The sequence below is a fragment of the Sinocyclocheilus rhinocerous genome, unplaced genomic scaffold (assembly GCF_001515625.1).
Source record: "Sinocyclocheilus rhinocerous isolate Xijiao unplaced genomic scaffold, SAMN03320098_v1.1 scaffold919, whole genome shotgun sequence".
NCBI classification, from domain to species: Eukaryota; Metazoa; Chordata; class Actinopteri; order Cypriniformes; family Cyprinidae; genus Sinocyclocheilus; species Sinocyclocheilus rhinocerous.
The window spans coordinates 2,100,727-2,115,959 of record NW_015637585.1 but is presented as its reverse complement, the minus strand read 5'-3'; the positions used below and the strand labels follow the sequence as shown (position 1 = coordinate 2,115,959).

Below are 15,233 nucleotides of genomic sequence, written 5' to 3'. Positions count from 1 at the left end.
TAAGGACATGGAACAACCACTTCTGGTCTGTGGGCCGCTCCCGTGGAAGTGGTGTCCTGGAGGAATGCCTGACCAGAACTCCATATTGTACCCTCCTTAACCCCATTTACCAATATAAAACACTTTGGCTGGTGAAGCAGTGGTAAAACATTACTTGTGTATTTGTACACTTGCTTAGTCCCATGTAATTGTGCCTTCCCATGTGTAATTATGTTATTTCTATTATGTGTTGCAAATTTAACTTTGAGGCAACATCAAGCAAATGCCTAAACCTGTAAATCCGTAGGCTGTGACTGGCCTAAAATCTCTTTGACCAGCTTTAACTTTCTGATTCAAATTTTAAAAAGGACATGCTACTTAATCAAACAATCCTTAAGCCACTAAAATGGACAAATAACAGTTTAATCCAGGGAGATCAGCAAGTCTTGGCTTTTCACCATTCCTAAATAACTAAGAAAAGATTTAGATAAGATTCAAATCCAAACATGCTGTATAAATCAATTTCAGAAGAAACACAGATGTGCCTATGAAGTATGCACTCATGTTTTGCCAAGACAAAATAATAACTAATTCAATACGCAAAAGTAAAGCTCTTCTTATGAATACTAACAGATGACAAGTGTTTTAGGTTTTTACTCTTTAATCTGTCTGGATTTAAGTATATTTCTGAGAAGTACATAAAGCCCATTTCTGAGAAGTACATAAAAAGTAGACTAAAAATATACTTTCCTATTTTTAGTTTAAAAGAAGTATACTAATAGCACACTTGAATAAACTTCTTTTTCGTAAGGGTTACCAAGCATTTATTGTAAGCATCCAAAAATCTTTCTCTGGATTCCACCCAAACACTCAGAATTCAACTGAGTGCTGCCACAAGCAACACAGTCTAACGCCAGCATGACAGGCCATGCAGCTTGTGTATATGTTGACATTTTGCATCTGCATGATTCAGGTGTTGCTCTCAGTGCTCCACAACAAAATGATCTCAAATGCTATAAAAATACTAATTTGCAAACTCTGGAAAACTTTGTGCACAGTACATCCACATGCAGATTCATCAGACATCATTTTGTGGGTTATTACTGAGCTCATAATTGACTACCTCACTGAACCGTCATTTTTCATTAATGTCAGAATCCAAATGTTTCCCAAAATGTTTTAGGTTAGTGTTTCCCGTAGCACTACTACGCAAACAATGTTTCACTATGTTATACAAGAAGGTTTTAATATTTATTAAAAGTTATACTGGTTAAGATCCATACCCATACAGGATAGAATCAACTAGTGGATGACCAATATGGATTTTTTGATGGCTGATGTGGATACCTTATCTTACATGATATATGATATTACACTATTCAATTTAAAGATTGTAAACAGCAGCACATGCATAACAATTGCTGCAATAAAAAGTATATTTATTTGACATATTTACTAAATTATAAATCATATTATAAATATATCAATATGCAAAAATAACTGAACTTAATAAATCTGTCAAATACTGTACAAAAAAAAAAAGTCTTGATTTTGTTATTGCATTTTTTTTTGTTTTTTTTACAAATAAAGAAATCACCAAAAATATGAATATAAAGGGGGGAAAAACACTGTAACCAGCAGTGCACTCAGCATAAATATGACAAGAATATGACATAACAGCCGACTAGATATAGCACAGCATAGTTTAACTCTCTTTGGTCAGCTTTGCTGTTTAAAAGTGCTATATAAATAAAATTTACTTACTTCCTAAAATTTCTACACCCCAACGCATGGACAGTGCGTCACACAGAGTACACGTTTTTATGCAGGCTACAAATGCAGTTCAGTAGATCTAAAAACTGGATTCTGGAACTGGAAAAGGAAAGTTTATGCAGTTTGTGGAATTAAATATTTATTAAATGTTCAAAGACTTGTTTAAATGATATTGATGTGTATTTGCTGAAAGCTGAAAATCTACAAGAAAATTTGACTAATAATAGAAAGGCAAACGTTATAATACTTTTTCCATATACCATTAACTTTTTATGTTTAATAGTTCTGTCCATTAATTAGACAGAACTGTTAAAGACAGTAAACTGAAATGCATCGTTACATTATTGTATTTACTTCTTGTTAATATCATATTCCGTGCAGAAAACAAGCAAATGCATGGAAATCCATTTTAGGGATAACACCCATATTTACACACACATTTCTTTATCTTTCATTGTAGATACAAGTACACACATCCAGAGTCTGGAGTTCACCTCAAACAGTGCTGTTTAGAGATGGCAGAGGATTGTAAGGCCCTGTCAGGTTGAATCTATCTGATAAGTTTGTATCTACATTGCAGGCTGTTTATCAAACCACAGAGACTTTCAAATCACTGAAACTTTCTATAAAGAAGCACCAGATATGGCTTCAATGAATCAAACACTGAGTTTACACATTAGTACATTATCAAAGAGATTTTCACATTTATCATACTGTACATATACACTTTCATACTGTACATACTTTCAGCTGTTTAAAAAAAACAATATTCTTCAGTTATGCTCTTGACCATCTGTTTTTTGCACACAAAAAAATAAAAATAAAAGAATTGGTGTAGAATTTTCACTAATTTCACAAATATTTCACAATGAATTATAAAGAAATTACACATACTCCAATAATCTTGGGGGAAAAAAACAACAACATTTTTATGATTTCAGAAATGGGCTCTGAAAACTGGCTCAGTACAGCGTGCATCAACAGGAAGTGCTTTTACATCATCAAAGGCTAAGCGCGGCAGGTCTGGAACTGTTTCTGAGGGCTCAGGTATCTCTTACAACACAATGTGTTGATGTATGCGGTGCCATTTTCAGAGGGTTCATGCTTCGCTATGCAAACATGCTTTTCTTCTCTCTTTCTTTGCATAAAGACCCGTTGTGTTTGTCCTCCATCCTTCAAACAGAGTGACTGAAGGGTGGAGCGCTGCCGCCCAAAGAAGGTGAAGAGCATGAGAGAAAAATGAAAAACAGCGTACTTCTAGGAACTACTGTATAAAGAGTTTTCACCGTTCACCTGCTCTTGACTTACAGCCTCACTTACAGTACAATAACATCACAACAACTGTATCACACGCTCACATATGTAAACTAAACACACATTCTGACATGTTCAGCAGTTTCCATGAGATATTATTTAGAACAGATAGGTTTAATAGCATTTATAGAGAAAAATCATTACAAAAAAAATGTGTAACCCATTTCAAGACTGGATGCTGCGATTGGTGAATAAACTGAAATTAGGGCGAATTGCAACAGACCTCTGAGGTATTCTGATCAAACTGCATGGGGAAAGAGGATAAAACAGAATAACAAAATTACTAATTTGATAAATGTTTATTAGATATACCTTATACAGTGACCTCAAAAATATTTGGTCATTTTGGACAATTAAGTCACACTTACAAAATAACAAAGTGGCATTGGCAAACATGTGATGCTAGAGCTTCTTAGAATTAACTTTTCTGAACAACTTTTTCAATTATTGTTAACCAGCTGATCTGGTCATTTTTTATGGATCTATGAAGTCAGTTCTCCTCAAAATCACACAGATGTCCTAGCAGAGTAACCACTGTATACTATAGTTTATTATATTAACAATAAAAAATATTCCAAGTAGAGATTGACAACCAGAAAGTACCCAAGACTTTTTATCTTAATTTTGAGCAATATACAGTATATTTATTGTTTCATATTTCAAACTGTATACAACTTTATGAAATGTTCTGATTGAAAAGTTTGCTGGTGCTGTATTTCTTTAAAATAATTCACCCTTGCTTTAATATGTTGTTATATAATGCAAATGTTTTTGAATTGTTAAGTTCTTTGCACACTGCGTCCAAAATTTTTGTATGTATTTTTTCATATTCATCATCCTAAAAATTTGTCATGCACAGAAACCTTGCACACTGAGTACGATGCTTATTAATCCATTGCGAAAAAATTCACAAAACAGTACTAAATGGAGTCTTCAAGCAGTGTTGTCCTTCAATTTTGTTGTCCTCTCGCTTCTTAAAAAGAGAAAAAGAAAGGAAATATTGGGTCCATCCAATCCTTAGATATAGAGAGGAAGGAGAGTTCCCCCTCCTTATTAAGGAGCAGCCGGATTATCACGGGTAGGGATGCAACGATTATAGATTTTGTTGGTACGATTATTGTCTGAGGAATAATCACGGTTTTACGATTATGACGATTATTATGCATTTACTCATTTCCCAACATTACTAATGTATAAAATCACATGAACACTCTTTAGATATTAAAGTGTTATTTATTGCTGGCTTTTGAAACAGAAATAACACAGTAACCAACAATACAGCAAAAAATAATAATAAACAAAAGACAAACAAAAGTCCATCTCTCCCATTGGAATTTAAAAAAGGTGACCTCTGCTCTGTAAACATCCATGACAGTAGTTCTCTTTTGAAAATAACAAATGGAAATAGAACGCAAAAGTATTTAATGTTTTCAGTTTGTACATTCTTTACGTCCCACACTATCGACAGGCATTTCTCTGGTGGAAATAAAGCTTCGCTGTTTGGTCCCTCTGTCAGTTCATCTAATGCATGTAGTAGCCTCCGTGCCTCTGATAAGCACGTCATTTTAAGCTGGTGCACCGCTAGTGTAACTTTTTTCGTTTTGTGCAAGCTGCTACAGTTCCGTTCCGTGTAACAGAAACACTCGGTTTAGCGGAACCTTTACGATTAATTAACCGTGACGTTTTAAATCGCGGTTAATCGCTGCATCCCTAATCACGGGCGATTCAAAGTTTACTTCAGGATGTCAGTGGCTCAGTTTGATGCTTTGCTAGCGAAACTAGAGCCACATATTAAAAAATATTTCTGTGAACTCAGTGTGCAAGGATCTATACAGTGCTTTGTGCTGCGAGAAGAAGTGGATCAACTTGTCAGACGCCATTCTGGATTTTGGCGTTCGCTTGTACGGTGGCTCTGAATTGTCAAAACACCTCTCAAAATGCTTGCTACGGATGCGAAAAACGCAGAAAATCGAACCCGATCCGATTTTTTTTTATGACGGACGAAAGTTTCGGAGGCAGTGTGAAATTTTCACACGTTGAAAAATAAATACGACCTCACGTTGTGTCAATTACGTTTACGCGCTGCCTCAGAAACTTTCGTCTGTCATAAAAAATTTGGATCAGGTTCGATTTTCTGCGTTTTCGCATCTGTAGCAAGCATTTTGATAGGAAAGAATGACGAATACGAAAAAAAAACCTGAAAAAACGCATACGAAAATCGGACTCAGTGTGCAAGGACCTTCAGTGTGCAATGAATGGCCTTACTGTCCAAATTTTTGGGGGGTCACTGTGTATTTATACAGTGGGGTCAAAAAGTCTGAGACCACTTAGAAAATCTGGGAATTTTTCATATATAACCCTGGTTTCACACAAAGAGTTAATGCAGCTTGAATGCTGCTGTTATTAAAGCAAAAGAGGGACAAACAAAATACTAAGACATTCTGCAATGTTAATTTTTTGTTATAATATAATTTAAAATGCACAATGTTGGATTAAATTAGAAAAGAATGCAAAATAGAAGCATTTTCATTACTTCAGACCCTCACTGTATAGTTTAAACCATTACCTCCTGTGTTTCACCTGCTGATTTCGAGTGTATGTGCAGTCAACACTTTTCTCCTAAATATGCTGATTAAAGTGAATTTCATCAATGCAGTTTCACAGCAGTGCAGACCCCTCCTCTTCAACTGAGTCACACGCACCTCGACACACTGCTGCAGTGCTAATCGCCATGCCAACAGACACACCCACCCATGTGCACATATAAGTGTGCACTCGTACAGAGACAGCAGACTAAACTGTATTTTTGGACACACTGGGTTTATGAGTTTTGCAGACTGTGAGACAAATTAAGCTCACATTCTTTTTTCTAAACCTCATGTCACATGTGCTCGTCTATTCCGAATAACCCTGCCAAACATAAACGCACACACTGTGGTTGATGCAAAGACAAATCTGATAGCATGTGGTGATGTGTTTTCATTTTGGAGCTTACTGTACACAGGGTGAGTCTGCAACTACGAGAGTTGTGGATGTGAGTGTTTGTGTCATAATGTGTGTGTTGTGTCTGTGTTAAATCAGACAGTCTAGACTGAGCTCTGTGGTCTCGGAGAGGTAAAAGCACCTAAATTGAACACCAAAATGATACTGAGTGTTACTGCAGAGACAGAGAGAAACAGAGAAAGAGGGAGTACTGCAATGCAGACATCAGCAGTGCCTAATATGGCAGTGTCCAGTCCTCCACCTCATCCACCCTACACTTTACACCCTACAACACCATTAACTGAAGTGCACACTGCAGCTTACACACAGCCACCAAAAACAGCACAGTTTGCCAGTTTACCAGTTCAGTACCAACAGATTCATGTTATTTAAAGGAATAGTGCCTTAAAGGAATAGTTCACCAAAAAATGAAAATTCTGTCTTTAATTACTCACCCTCATGTCGTTCTAAACCCGTTCGTTCATCTCTTGCCAGTTTACACATTCAAGCAATTTTAACTCGCGCGCTGTTTTCCGTGCGCTCAGCCGCTGCCGCGCACAAGCTTTTTACTGATCCGAAAAATTATCCGATCCGTGACTCAAAATCCGTAATATGATCCGAACCGTGAGTTTTGTGATCCGTTGCACCACTAACAGCAACGCAACTGACATGTTCAAGACCTAGAAAGGTAGTAAGGACATTGTTAAAATAGTCCATGTGACATCAGTGGTTCAACCGTAATTTTATGAAGCTACGTAAATACTTTTTGTGCATAAAGAAAACAAAAATAACGACTTAATTCAACAATTTCTTCACTTCCGTGTCAGTCTTTGACACACAATCACGGGAGTACCACGACACATGTGTGTGGTGTTGTTGACGCAGGAGGCGGTGTTCTGACGTAGAACCCAGATGCGCTGTACCTTGTTTACAAGCATTCTCATATTCTTGCAGTTTCATAAAATTACGGTTGAACCGTAATGTCACATGGACTTATTTTAACGATGTCGTTACTATCTTTCTGGTCCTTGAACGCGGTAATTACATTGCTGTCTATGCAGGGTCAGAAAGCAATCAGATTTCATCAAAAATATCTTAATATGTATATATGAGGGCGAGTAATTAATGATAGAATTTTCATGTTTGGGTGAACTATCCCTTTAAATTATGACAGCAACCTCAAAATTATAGCCACACCAAAAAAATCCCATTCTGACTCAATTCCCGTTTTTCTTGCTTGCTCTATAAAAATCACTATGAAGGCATTACATCAGCCTTATGAAAGCTTCAGTCAGTAGTAAGGATACACTGATATTAAAATTCTGGTTAATGACAATAAGCCGATTAATATGGCCAATTACAAATATTTTGTCTAAATAATTAAATAAAAAATAAAAAACAAAACATTTAAATCAATCATTTAAAAAACTACAAGTAAATTTAGGCATCACAACATCAATTATGGTTGTATAACAATATCAATTATTATAATCAATTTATTTAATAAAAATAAAAATTATGGTTAACACCAATAAGCCAATAATTCTGGCCAATATCAAAATTCTATGCTATTTTGTCTAAATAATTAATAATAATTAATAGTTACATAATCAAAAAATAAAACGCTAAAAACAAAAAACAATTATTCTAAATTACGTGAATTTAGAAATCACAGCATTATAATGCACAGTACGAAAAAACTGATATTCATTTTGAGATTTGCTAAATATTACATTTAACAATGTTATTAAATGAGTGGTGTTTTTAAAGATTAACTTTAAGTGAGCAACCTGGAGAAATAAGAAAAATAAAAGTTTGATGGTTTAATGCTTGAAAATAAAGAAATTAAGACAGCCATTAATATTATTATTGTAATTTTACATGTTTTTCCTAAACAGCAGATTTTTTTTAAATTTTACAGCGAAATATTACAATAGTAATGTTTCTTATTTTACTTTATTATTATTATTGATATATAATCAATAATGCTTGCGCGTGCCTCAAAAGAGGGCTTACAATGACTTACACTTGTAATTTAGCTGTTATGTATCTTTGTATTCACAAATCACGTTTTCAGGGGAGCCCATGTCTTATTAAGGGGAGCCGAGCTCCCCCTAGCTCCCCTGTAGTTCGCACCCTGCTTGTATGTCAGTTTTGCAACAGAAAGAAATGAAGGTGTAGTGTCAAATGACTTGCCATCTGTATGGGGGTCTTGCAGAGGTCTCTCTCAGTCACGAGTCTCTCCTGGTCAGTGATGTAGAGGCCTTTCTGAGCGAGGGCTTGGATGACAGCGTTGTGACCCAGCAGAGGTTTAGCCGCGTCGCTCCTGAGGATCAGACTCCCAGCACGGCAATACAACTCCGCAGAAAGCAGCAGAGACACAACGGGCGGCTTCACATGCTCCTGATCATACTGGTCTCTGTAGAATGGATCCTCCAACTCCACCGGTACACAGTCTAAAGAGAAAATGACAGGGATTGTGATTGAATGCACAGTTTTGGAAGCTAATGAGAAAAAGTGATTATTCAGGTGGTCATGTGAGGTGGGTAAAACATTTAAAAAACAGTACTATATCCATTTCTTTAGGTGAAAAAATAACTTAATGTGCCTTTAAAGCTGATTCAGTATCAATGCTTGGTCAAACAGACTGATGTGAGCTCAAAGAGTGGAACCTGAAGAGAGAGGCACACTGTTTTCAGACTAATCCCATTACGACTCCCGCTTAATCTGATTCACTGAAGATCTTCAGAATAGCACCATAGACTCAAAACACACACAAACAGACAGGTACAGGCATGCATGAATTGAGTCACACACACATACAGACTGCAATCACTGGGTAGGAAGCAAACACAATTACACACACCCACAAGTAAACACCCAGGTACAGGCCTGAAAAAAATGAGTCATGAGCACTTGCCTACAAAAACAAACCAGTCGTGATGCACACAAACAGAAATTAACTGCATCAGGATGACAACATCTGCAGACTGACAATTCAGCTCTGTTCCTGACGCTGAAGTCTGACTGCAGATGTCTGAGTTTAGAAGGCCAAGGAAATTCCTGGCATCCCATAATGCTTCAGTGTGAGTCAGACTACATACAGGCGATGTAGATTCCTGCTCTTCCCGGGTCATTTCCTTTTGGTATGTCTTTGTGTGCGTGTGTGTGTGTGTTCATTTTCAGCAGGAAATATGTGTCTTAAAGGTGCAGTACAGTTCCTGCTGTTCTTGCTTAAAAATAAAGCATTACAAATAAAAATAATAATAATTAAATATTTACTAATGAATGAATAAATTAGTTTATTACAAATTAAATAACATTAAATTAAATCGAACAAATAAATAAAGAGAGAAGAAATGTTTTTCATTTTAAAAATAATAAAAAATTTAATAATTAAACATTAAAAAAAAAAAAAAAAAAATTATATAAAAATATAATTGTATTAAAATAACTATTTTTATTATTTATAAATAATTTTTACTTTTTTAATAAATATAATTAATTAAATAAATAAGAAAAAAACAGCCATTTGGTTGTTGTATGTCTAGTTGACCATCATTATCCATCCCTATTAAACACTTATTTCCAACATTAGCATTAACTTATAACTGCTGGCGACAGTCTTTATGTGTATTTTCCATATTTACAGAGGCATCAGAACACTCGTAAAACCATTCCCCTTAACCTTTATGAAAAGATGCTGCGTCAATGGAAACCCTTTCTCTGCCAGTCTCCGCCAGTTCAGAGCCAGAAGCAAACACACACACACACACACTTCTGTTAAGCTCACGGTTTTTCCTGAACATGCTCATAAAGAGCTACCTGGTTATGGAAAGGTTTTCCCCCCACGTTTCATCCCAGCTAGATGGAGGACAGAGGCAGGAAGCGGCTCTCGAAGGCACGACAAACACAGAGAGGAAGTGAGGGGTCAGAAAGAGAAAAGCCTGAGGCAGCAAGTCACCACGACTCACAAAAGCCTTTCAAAAGTTCAACTCTGCCCTTTGTGAGTTTAAATGTTACTGTAAGGAAACATAACTCTGTTCCTTTATGAAATTATTATCTTAAGGTCAATTATCAAGGTTTTTACAGCAGATAATATACTATGTTCTATAGAATTTTGAATATATTCTTAGCATATGCTTATAATAATCAAGTATAATGACATTGAACAAATTGTATGTTAAGGCCAGCATGAAATGTCAATTACAATCATCTTTTCTTCCTTACTGTGAAACAGCTTCTCAAGCAATTAAAAAAGAAGTAGAACAGGACTTGATTTTGTCCATCATTAACTAACTGGATTGTTGTTGTTTGCTAATTGCACTGGTTGGTTCTGTCATGATTTATTCAAGGTTGTTCCAAACCCTTCCAGGCTTGTTTTCTTCAAAAAGATGCCAAAAGCATTATAAAAGAATCATAAAAGTGGCTCTTAATACTTGTGCGCTAAATTCCAAGTAATCTGAAGCCATATGATCACTTATAAAAACAGGCCAAAATTTAAGTCAGAATTCCCAGATAACCTTCCCCTCCAGTGGGTTGTTAACTGCTGCAACCGGATCAGTGTGTCCGCTAGTTTAAACTCAAGAACTGGTCCAATTTGTAAATGAATCATTAGACCAATTTTGTGAACAGGATCAACAAAATTATTAAAAGTATCTGACTCAAAAGAACAATCCAAATCTGTTCACAAATCGGCCAACATCATTACTTTTATGAACTTTCCTAAACATGGAAAAGAGAGCAGTGTAGAAATTTTGGTTTGTATGGCTTCAAACAAGTTGGAATATAGTACAAAAATCTTATAGACTACTTTCTTTTGCGTTTATAATTTTGTTCAGTGTATATATATATATATATATCAACTTTGTGAAAAATAAGTATTCAGGTTTTGGTGAGTTAATGATGACAATAATATTTCTAGTGGCAGTTGTGATATTTACACATTTCTCATAAAATTTAACATTCATTCAATCAGTCTCATACTCATATAAAACTGTGCTGATGCTGTCATCTTAAGAAACGAATAAAGTAATAATTTTCACATTCCACATATGAGTCCCTAATATGTAACATAACATGAATGTTTTACATTTTTGGTCCTTAATAACAGTTTACAGCGAGAATAACATTGCACAGAGTCACATGTGAGCGTCACACACTCCCTGTGCTCCTCAGGCTTCAGTGATGTAACAGAAACGAATGCTCTCTGTTGTGGTATGTGCAGTATGTGCAGTATGCCACAGATGTTAGGATGGAGGGAAAGACAGGACATGGACAATATCGCTATGAGGGCCAGCTGTTTGTGGCCTTGTTTATTTTTCATTTCCGAGAAAAGTATTTGGATGACCAGACATCCACCAGACTCTATTTTCAATCTAAGGATGCCTTGCGATGGTGGGGCTCGTTTTCCTGTGTTTGTTTCTCATGCTGATCAGCAGTTTCACTCTGCTGTGAAGAGCAGTGACTGATGGGGAGATATTATCACACTTACAAATTTTTGCCATGGTACTAAATGAGGACCATATTCATGCACCATGGTATTTACATAGTACTACCATGCAAACACAGGATCATGAAGGTAAATGTCAAAAATACTTGTTACTTTATGTATGGCCCCTTGTGAAAAAGAAGTACACTTATGCATACTTTCAAAAAGAGACTTTATTACGGAAATAATATAGGTTAAAAGAAATTACTGAAGTACAAATGCATGTAATATTATTGGACACTTAATTGTTTGTTATTTGCAATTAAATGAAAATGTATTATTAAATTTGATTAAGTGCAATCAGTTGAACTAAAGAGTGTTTTTGCGACCCAATTACAGTAGGACTTACAGTAAGTACTTTATGTATAATTTTATAATTGTCTTTAAAATACGGTTACTGCCAAATACTGACAAGCATTAATAGCAACTAAATTATACTTTATTGTGATTTCTGAAACTTGCATGTCAAATTTAAATGGACTTTTAATGTAATGTTGAATGACAAAACAGTTAGTAATAAAGTTTACTCTTTAGAAGCACAATGAAAGATTATTAAATCATGTACTTTCAATTAAAACTTTTAATCTGAAATTAAACTGCACTCTTAAAGTGTGCTTAAGTGTGTTTAGAAACACTCATGCAAATATACTCTCTTAAAGTACACTAAAGTGGAACTTACATTATATGCAAGTATTTTTTTTTATATATATATATATATACTCTAATGCATTCAATAAAATTAAGCACACTTCTTCTCTTCTTTCACAAGAGGTGTAATGTCCAAAAATGATGGTATTAAGTCCAATAGTAGTTTTTGTTAATGTCACTAACAGAACAGACTCAAATTTAGGTGATTCATGGACATCTGCAATAGAGATCAGAGTAAATCCGTGCTTTATCAACCACATTAGAGTTCATGAACACCAGCAACTCCAATGAGAAAAGCAGACTTTTTACAGACACACACATACTTCTGCCAGCAGCCGTTTTCATCTTGGCCCTGTAGTGTTGCACTCCACAGGCGTTTCTGTTGTGGGCCGGGCCGCTCTAGCAATAAAAGCCACACTGCTAAGGCCATGCAAGTCTGATAGTCTGTGTTTATGTTTATTCCAGCATCCTCCATGGGGAGCTATTCTGGAAAATTCAATCTTATTACTGTGTGCAGAAGTGGGGAATCTGCTTTGAGCATTCATTACGGACTGTGGGGACGGACTCAGAGCCATAAGCCAGACTGCTGCCTTTCATGAGTCTATGTAGGGATCTAGGCTAATGGTTTCTGCAGACATGGCAACAGTTACCAACATGTAGACTTTTTGTGAAATGCACTGTTTGTAACCTCTGTATACTGCTTCTCGTGAGACACATATGCACTTAAAATACCTTAGAAATTGCAGAATTTATGTAAATTTTGTTCATGTCTCCTAAGAGAACAACAAATTAATTCTCTTCTCATATTCATAATTGAACAAATTGGTGTTTTTTTTCCATCAACAAAATCCCTCCACTAAACACTCATGATGCTAAATTTAAAAATATGCCCACTGCATTTTTAAATACTGTTAGGGGAAAACAGGCATGATGACATACTTTTACTCCAGCCCATATTTCTCTTAGTAGGCCTACTTTCAAATATGAATGCATGCTTTGAAGTCTTTGTCAACAAAAAGGCAACTGAACACTGCCTAGGAAAAAATATACAGTTGATTGAATATTTGGTGAGCAACAGCAAAGTGTCACACTACATGGGGTAAGTTGTCACAGTGGAAACTGCCATTAAATAGGTGTTTCAGCTAAATGTAAAGATTAACAGTTATGAAAGACAAAAGAATTCATGAAATTAAACCAGGGGTTTTCAATCTTTTAAATGTCACAGACCCCCAAATTTGATCATCCTCATGCAAAGGACCCCATCCTAAAATTTAAAAGGCATCTACAGAGTTTGTATAAAAACACAATTAATACTGTGAAATAGTAATATTATAAATATCTAAAATATTAATTTGACAATATTTGCTTTCTCTAAAGTTCCATTATTACATTATTATTCTTTTGTAAAAAAAAAAAAAAAAACTCATTATAGTGCTGTTATTGTACTGTATTTATTTGCTCATTTGTTTACTTATTTAAACCTAATTATTTATTTTTATTTTATGTTTTAATCTGTTTGCTTGTTCATTCATTTAAACCTCATTTTTGATTATTTAATTTATTACTTATTTTTAATTAATGTATATTTATTTTATTTTATTATTATTATTATTTACACTCTCATTTCTCGTTTCTCATATCATTTCCACGTACCCACCTTGCGGCCCCCAGTGATCCCCGGACCCCAGTTTGATAAAGCCTATATTAAACCACTGAGATACAGTATAGCCCTTGTGACAACTTCCCCCAGCACTCAAAATCCAGATTTTTCAAACCGTTAAGCGCCACCTACCAGATCCAAAGGCTTTGGCGATGAGCCACGTCAAACTGCACGATATCTTGGCCCTGGTGAAATCATAGTGATCCACAGATTTGATCTTGGGCACGATGAACGTCCTCTTGCTCTCCTTGATCTCTGCGGCATCACCCATCTTGATATCTACTCAACTCAATTTTATTTTAAAAGCACTTTCAACACCACAAAGTGGAACCAAAGTGCTGTACATAAAAATAAAATATAAATAAGCATAAAACTAAAACACAGAACGCGTCGCTGCATCACGTCCCGCGGAACTATGAGATCAGAGCAGTGATGTGAAGAATAACGGATCGGCCCGAGCTCTCGTGTAGTCCAATAACCCTGCTCTCATATATTGATTACATACAGGAAAAACAATCCCAACTGCATCCCCGAGCGCCGGATTCAATATCCAACAAGCAAATCCAGGCGACTGCAGTAGTTCTCATCCGTTTGCCGGCATTATATCCCCAAGTGGGTGTAGATGACAAAAATCAATATTTCATAGGTGGCACGAGCGCCATGATGAGGGATGTCAAGTTCAATGGCGAGGAGAGGCGATCGACGAGTTCACTGTTTTGTGTCATGATTTCTCGTCTTCTTTAACTTTTGTAACTGTCCTTCCTAAAATCTCTCCCTCTCCCTGCGGTCCGCCTGCAGCACTGGCCTGGAAAAAAGAGAGAGATGACTGCGCATGCGCGAAACGCCCAGACGCAGACAAGCACTGCTGAGGCAGATTCACGGAGCTGTCAAATAAAATCAGATTTTACACACCTCATCTGTTTTACTTATCTATTTTACACATCTGTCCTTTCAGTTCTATAAATATGCTAATGTGTTTGTAGGCTACGCTGTGTAAAAAAAAATCGAACCAGAATTTTTTTACTGTGTATATTGTTGATAAAATTGTTTAGGTTTATCTTGCTGTAAATGTTAATCATAGTGACTTAAGGTAAATTTAATGGCTTAATTTACCCGAATTCAGTCCTGTACGTTTATCTGACAATTAAACCCTCATTCTTACCATATACAAACATTTTTTTTACAACTTTAAAAAAAGTTTTTCTTAATATAAAATAGCATAATTTCCTCTTTAAAATAATTTGAGATTAAATGTACAATTTCATGTGATTCTTTTTAAAATAAATTATAACTCATTACCCTCACTGAGATCAGATCATAACTTAGATATTAAAATGTATTGTAAACATAGAGTGGACTGGGACTCTAAACAGTGTTCTGTGCTCG

At 35.6% G+C, this 15,233-nt stretch overlaps 1 protein-coding gene across 3 annotated transcripts in view; it reads right to left on the bottom strand.

The window, feature by feature from the left end:
• Positions 1 to 14,644, bottom strand: part of LOC107749095 (calmodulin-regulated spectrin-associated protein 2-like) — a 42,620-nt gene extending 27,976 nt beyond the window's left edge. For all 3 annotated transcript variants that reach the window (XM_016564148.1, XM_016564149.1, XM_016564150.1), the window contains exons 1-2: positions 13,980 to 14,644; positions 8,245 to 8,504 (exon numbers count right to left, since the gene is read on the bottom strand). In XM_016564148.1, the coding sequence (XP_016419634.1) occupies positions 8,245 to 8,504; positions 13,980 to 14,118 (399 nt within the window). In that variant the 5' untranslated portion in view covers positions 14,119 to 14,644. The remainder of the gene's footprint in view (positions 1 to 8,244; positions 8,505 to 13,979) is intronic.
• Positions 14,645 to 15,233: the final 589 nt, after the last annotated feature.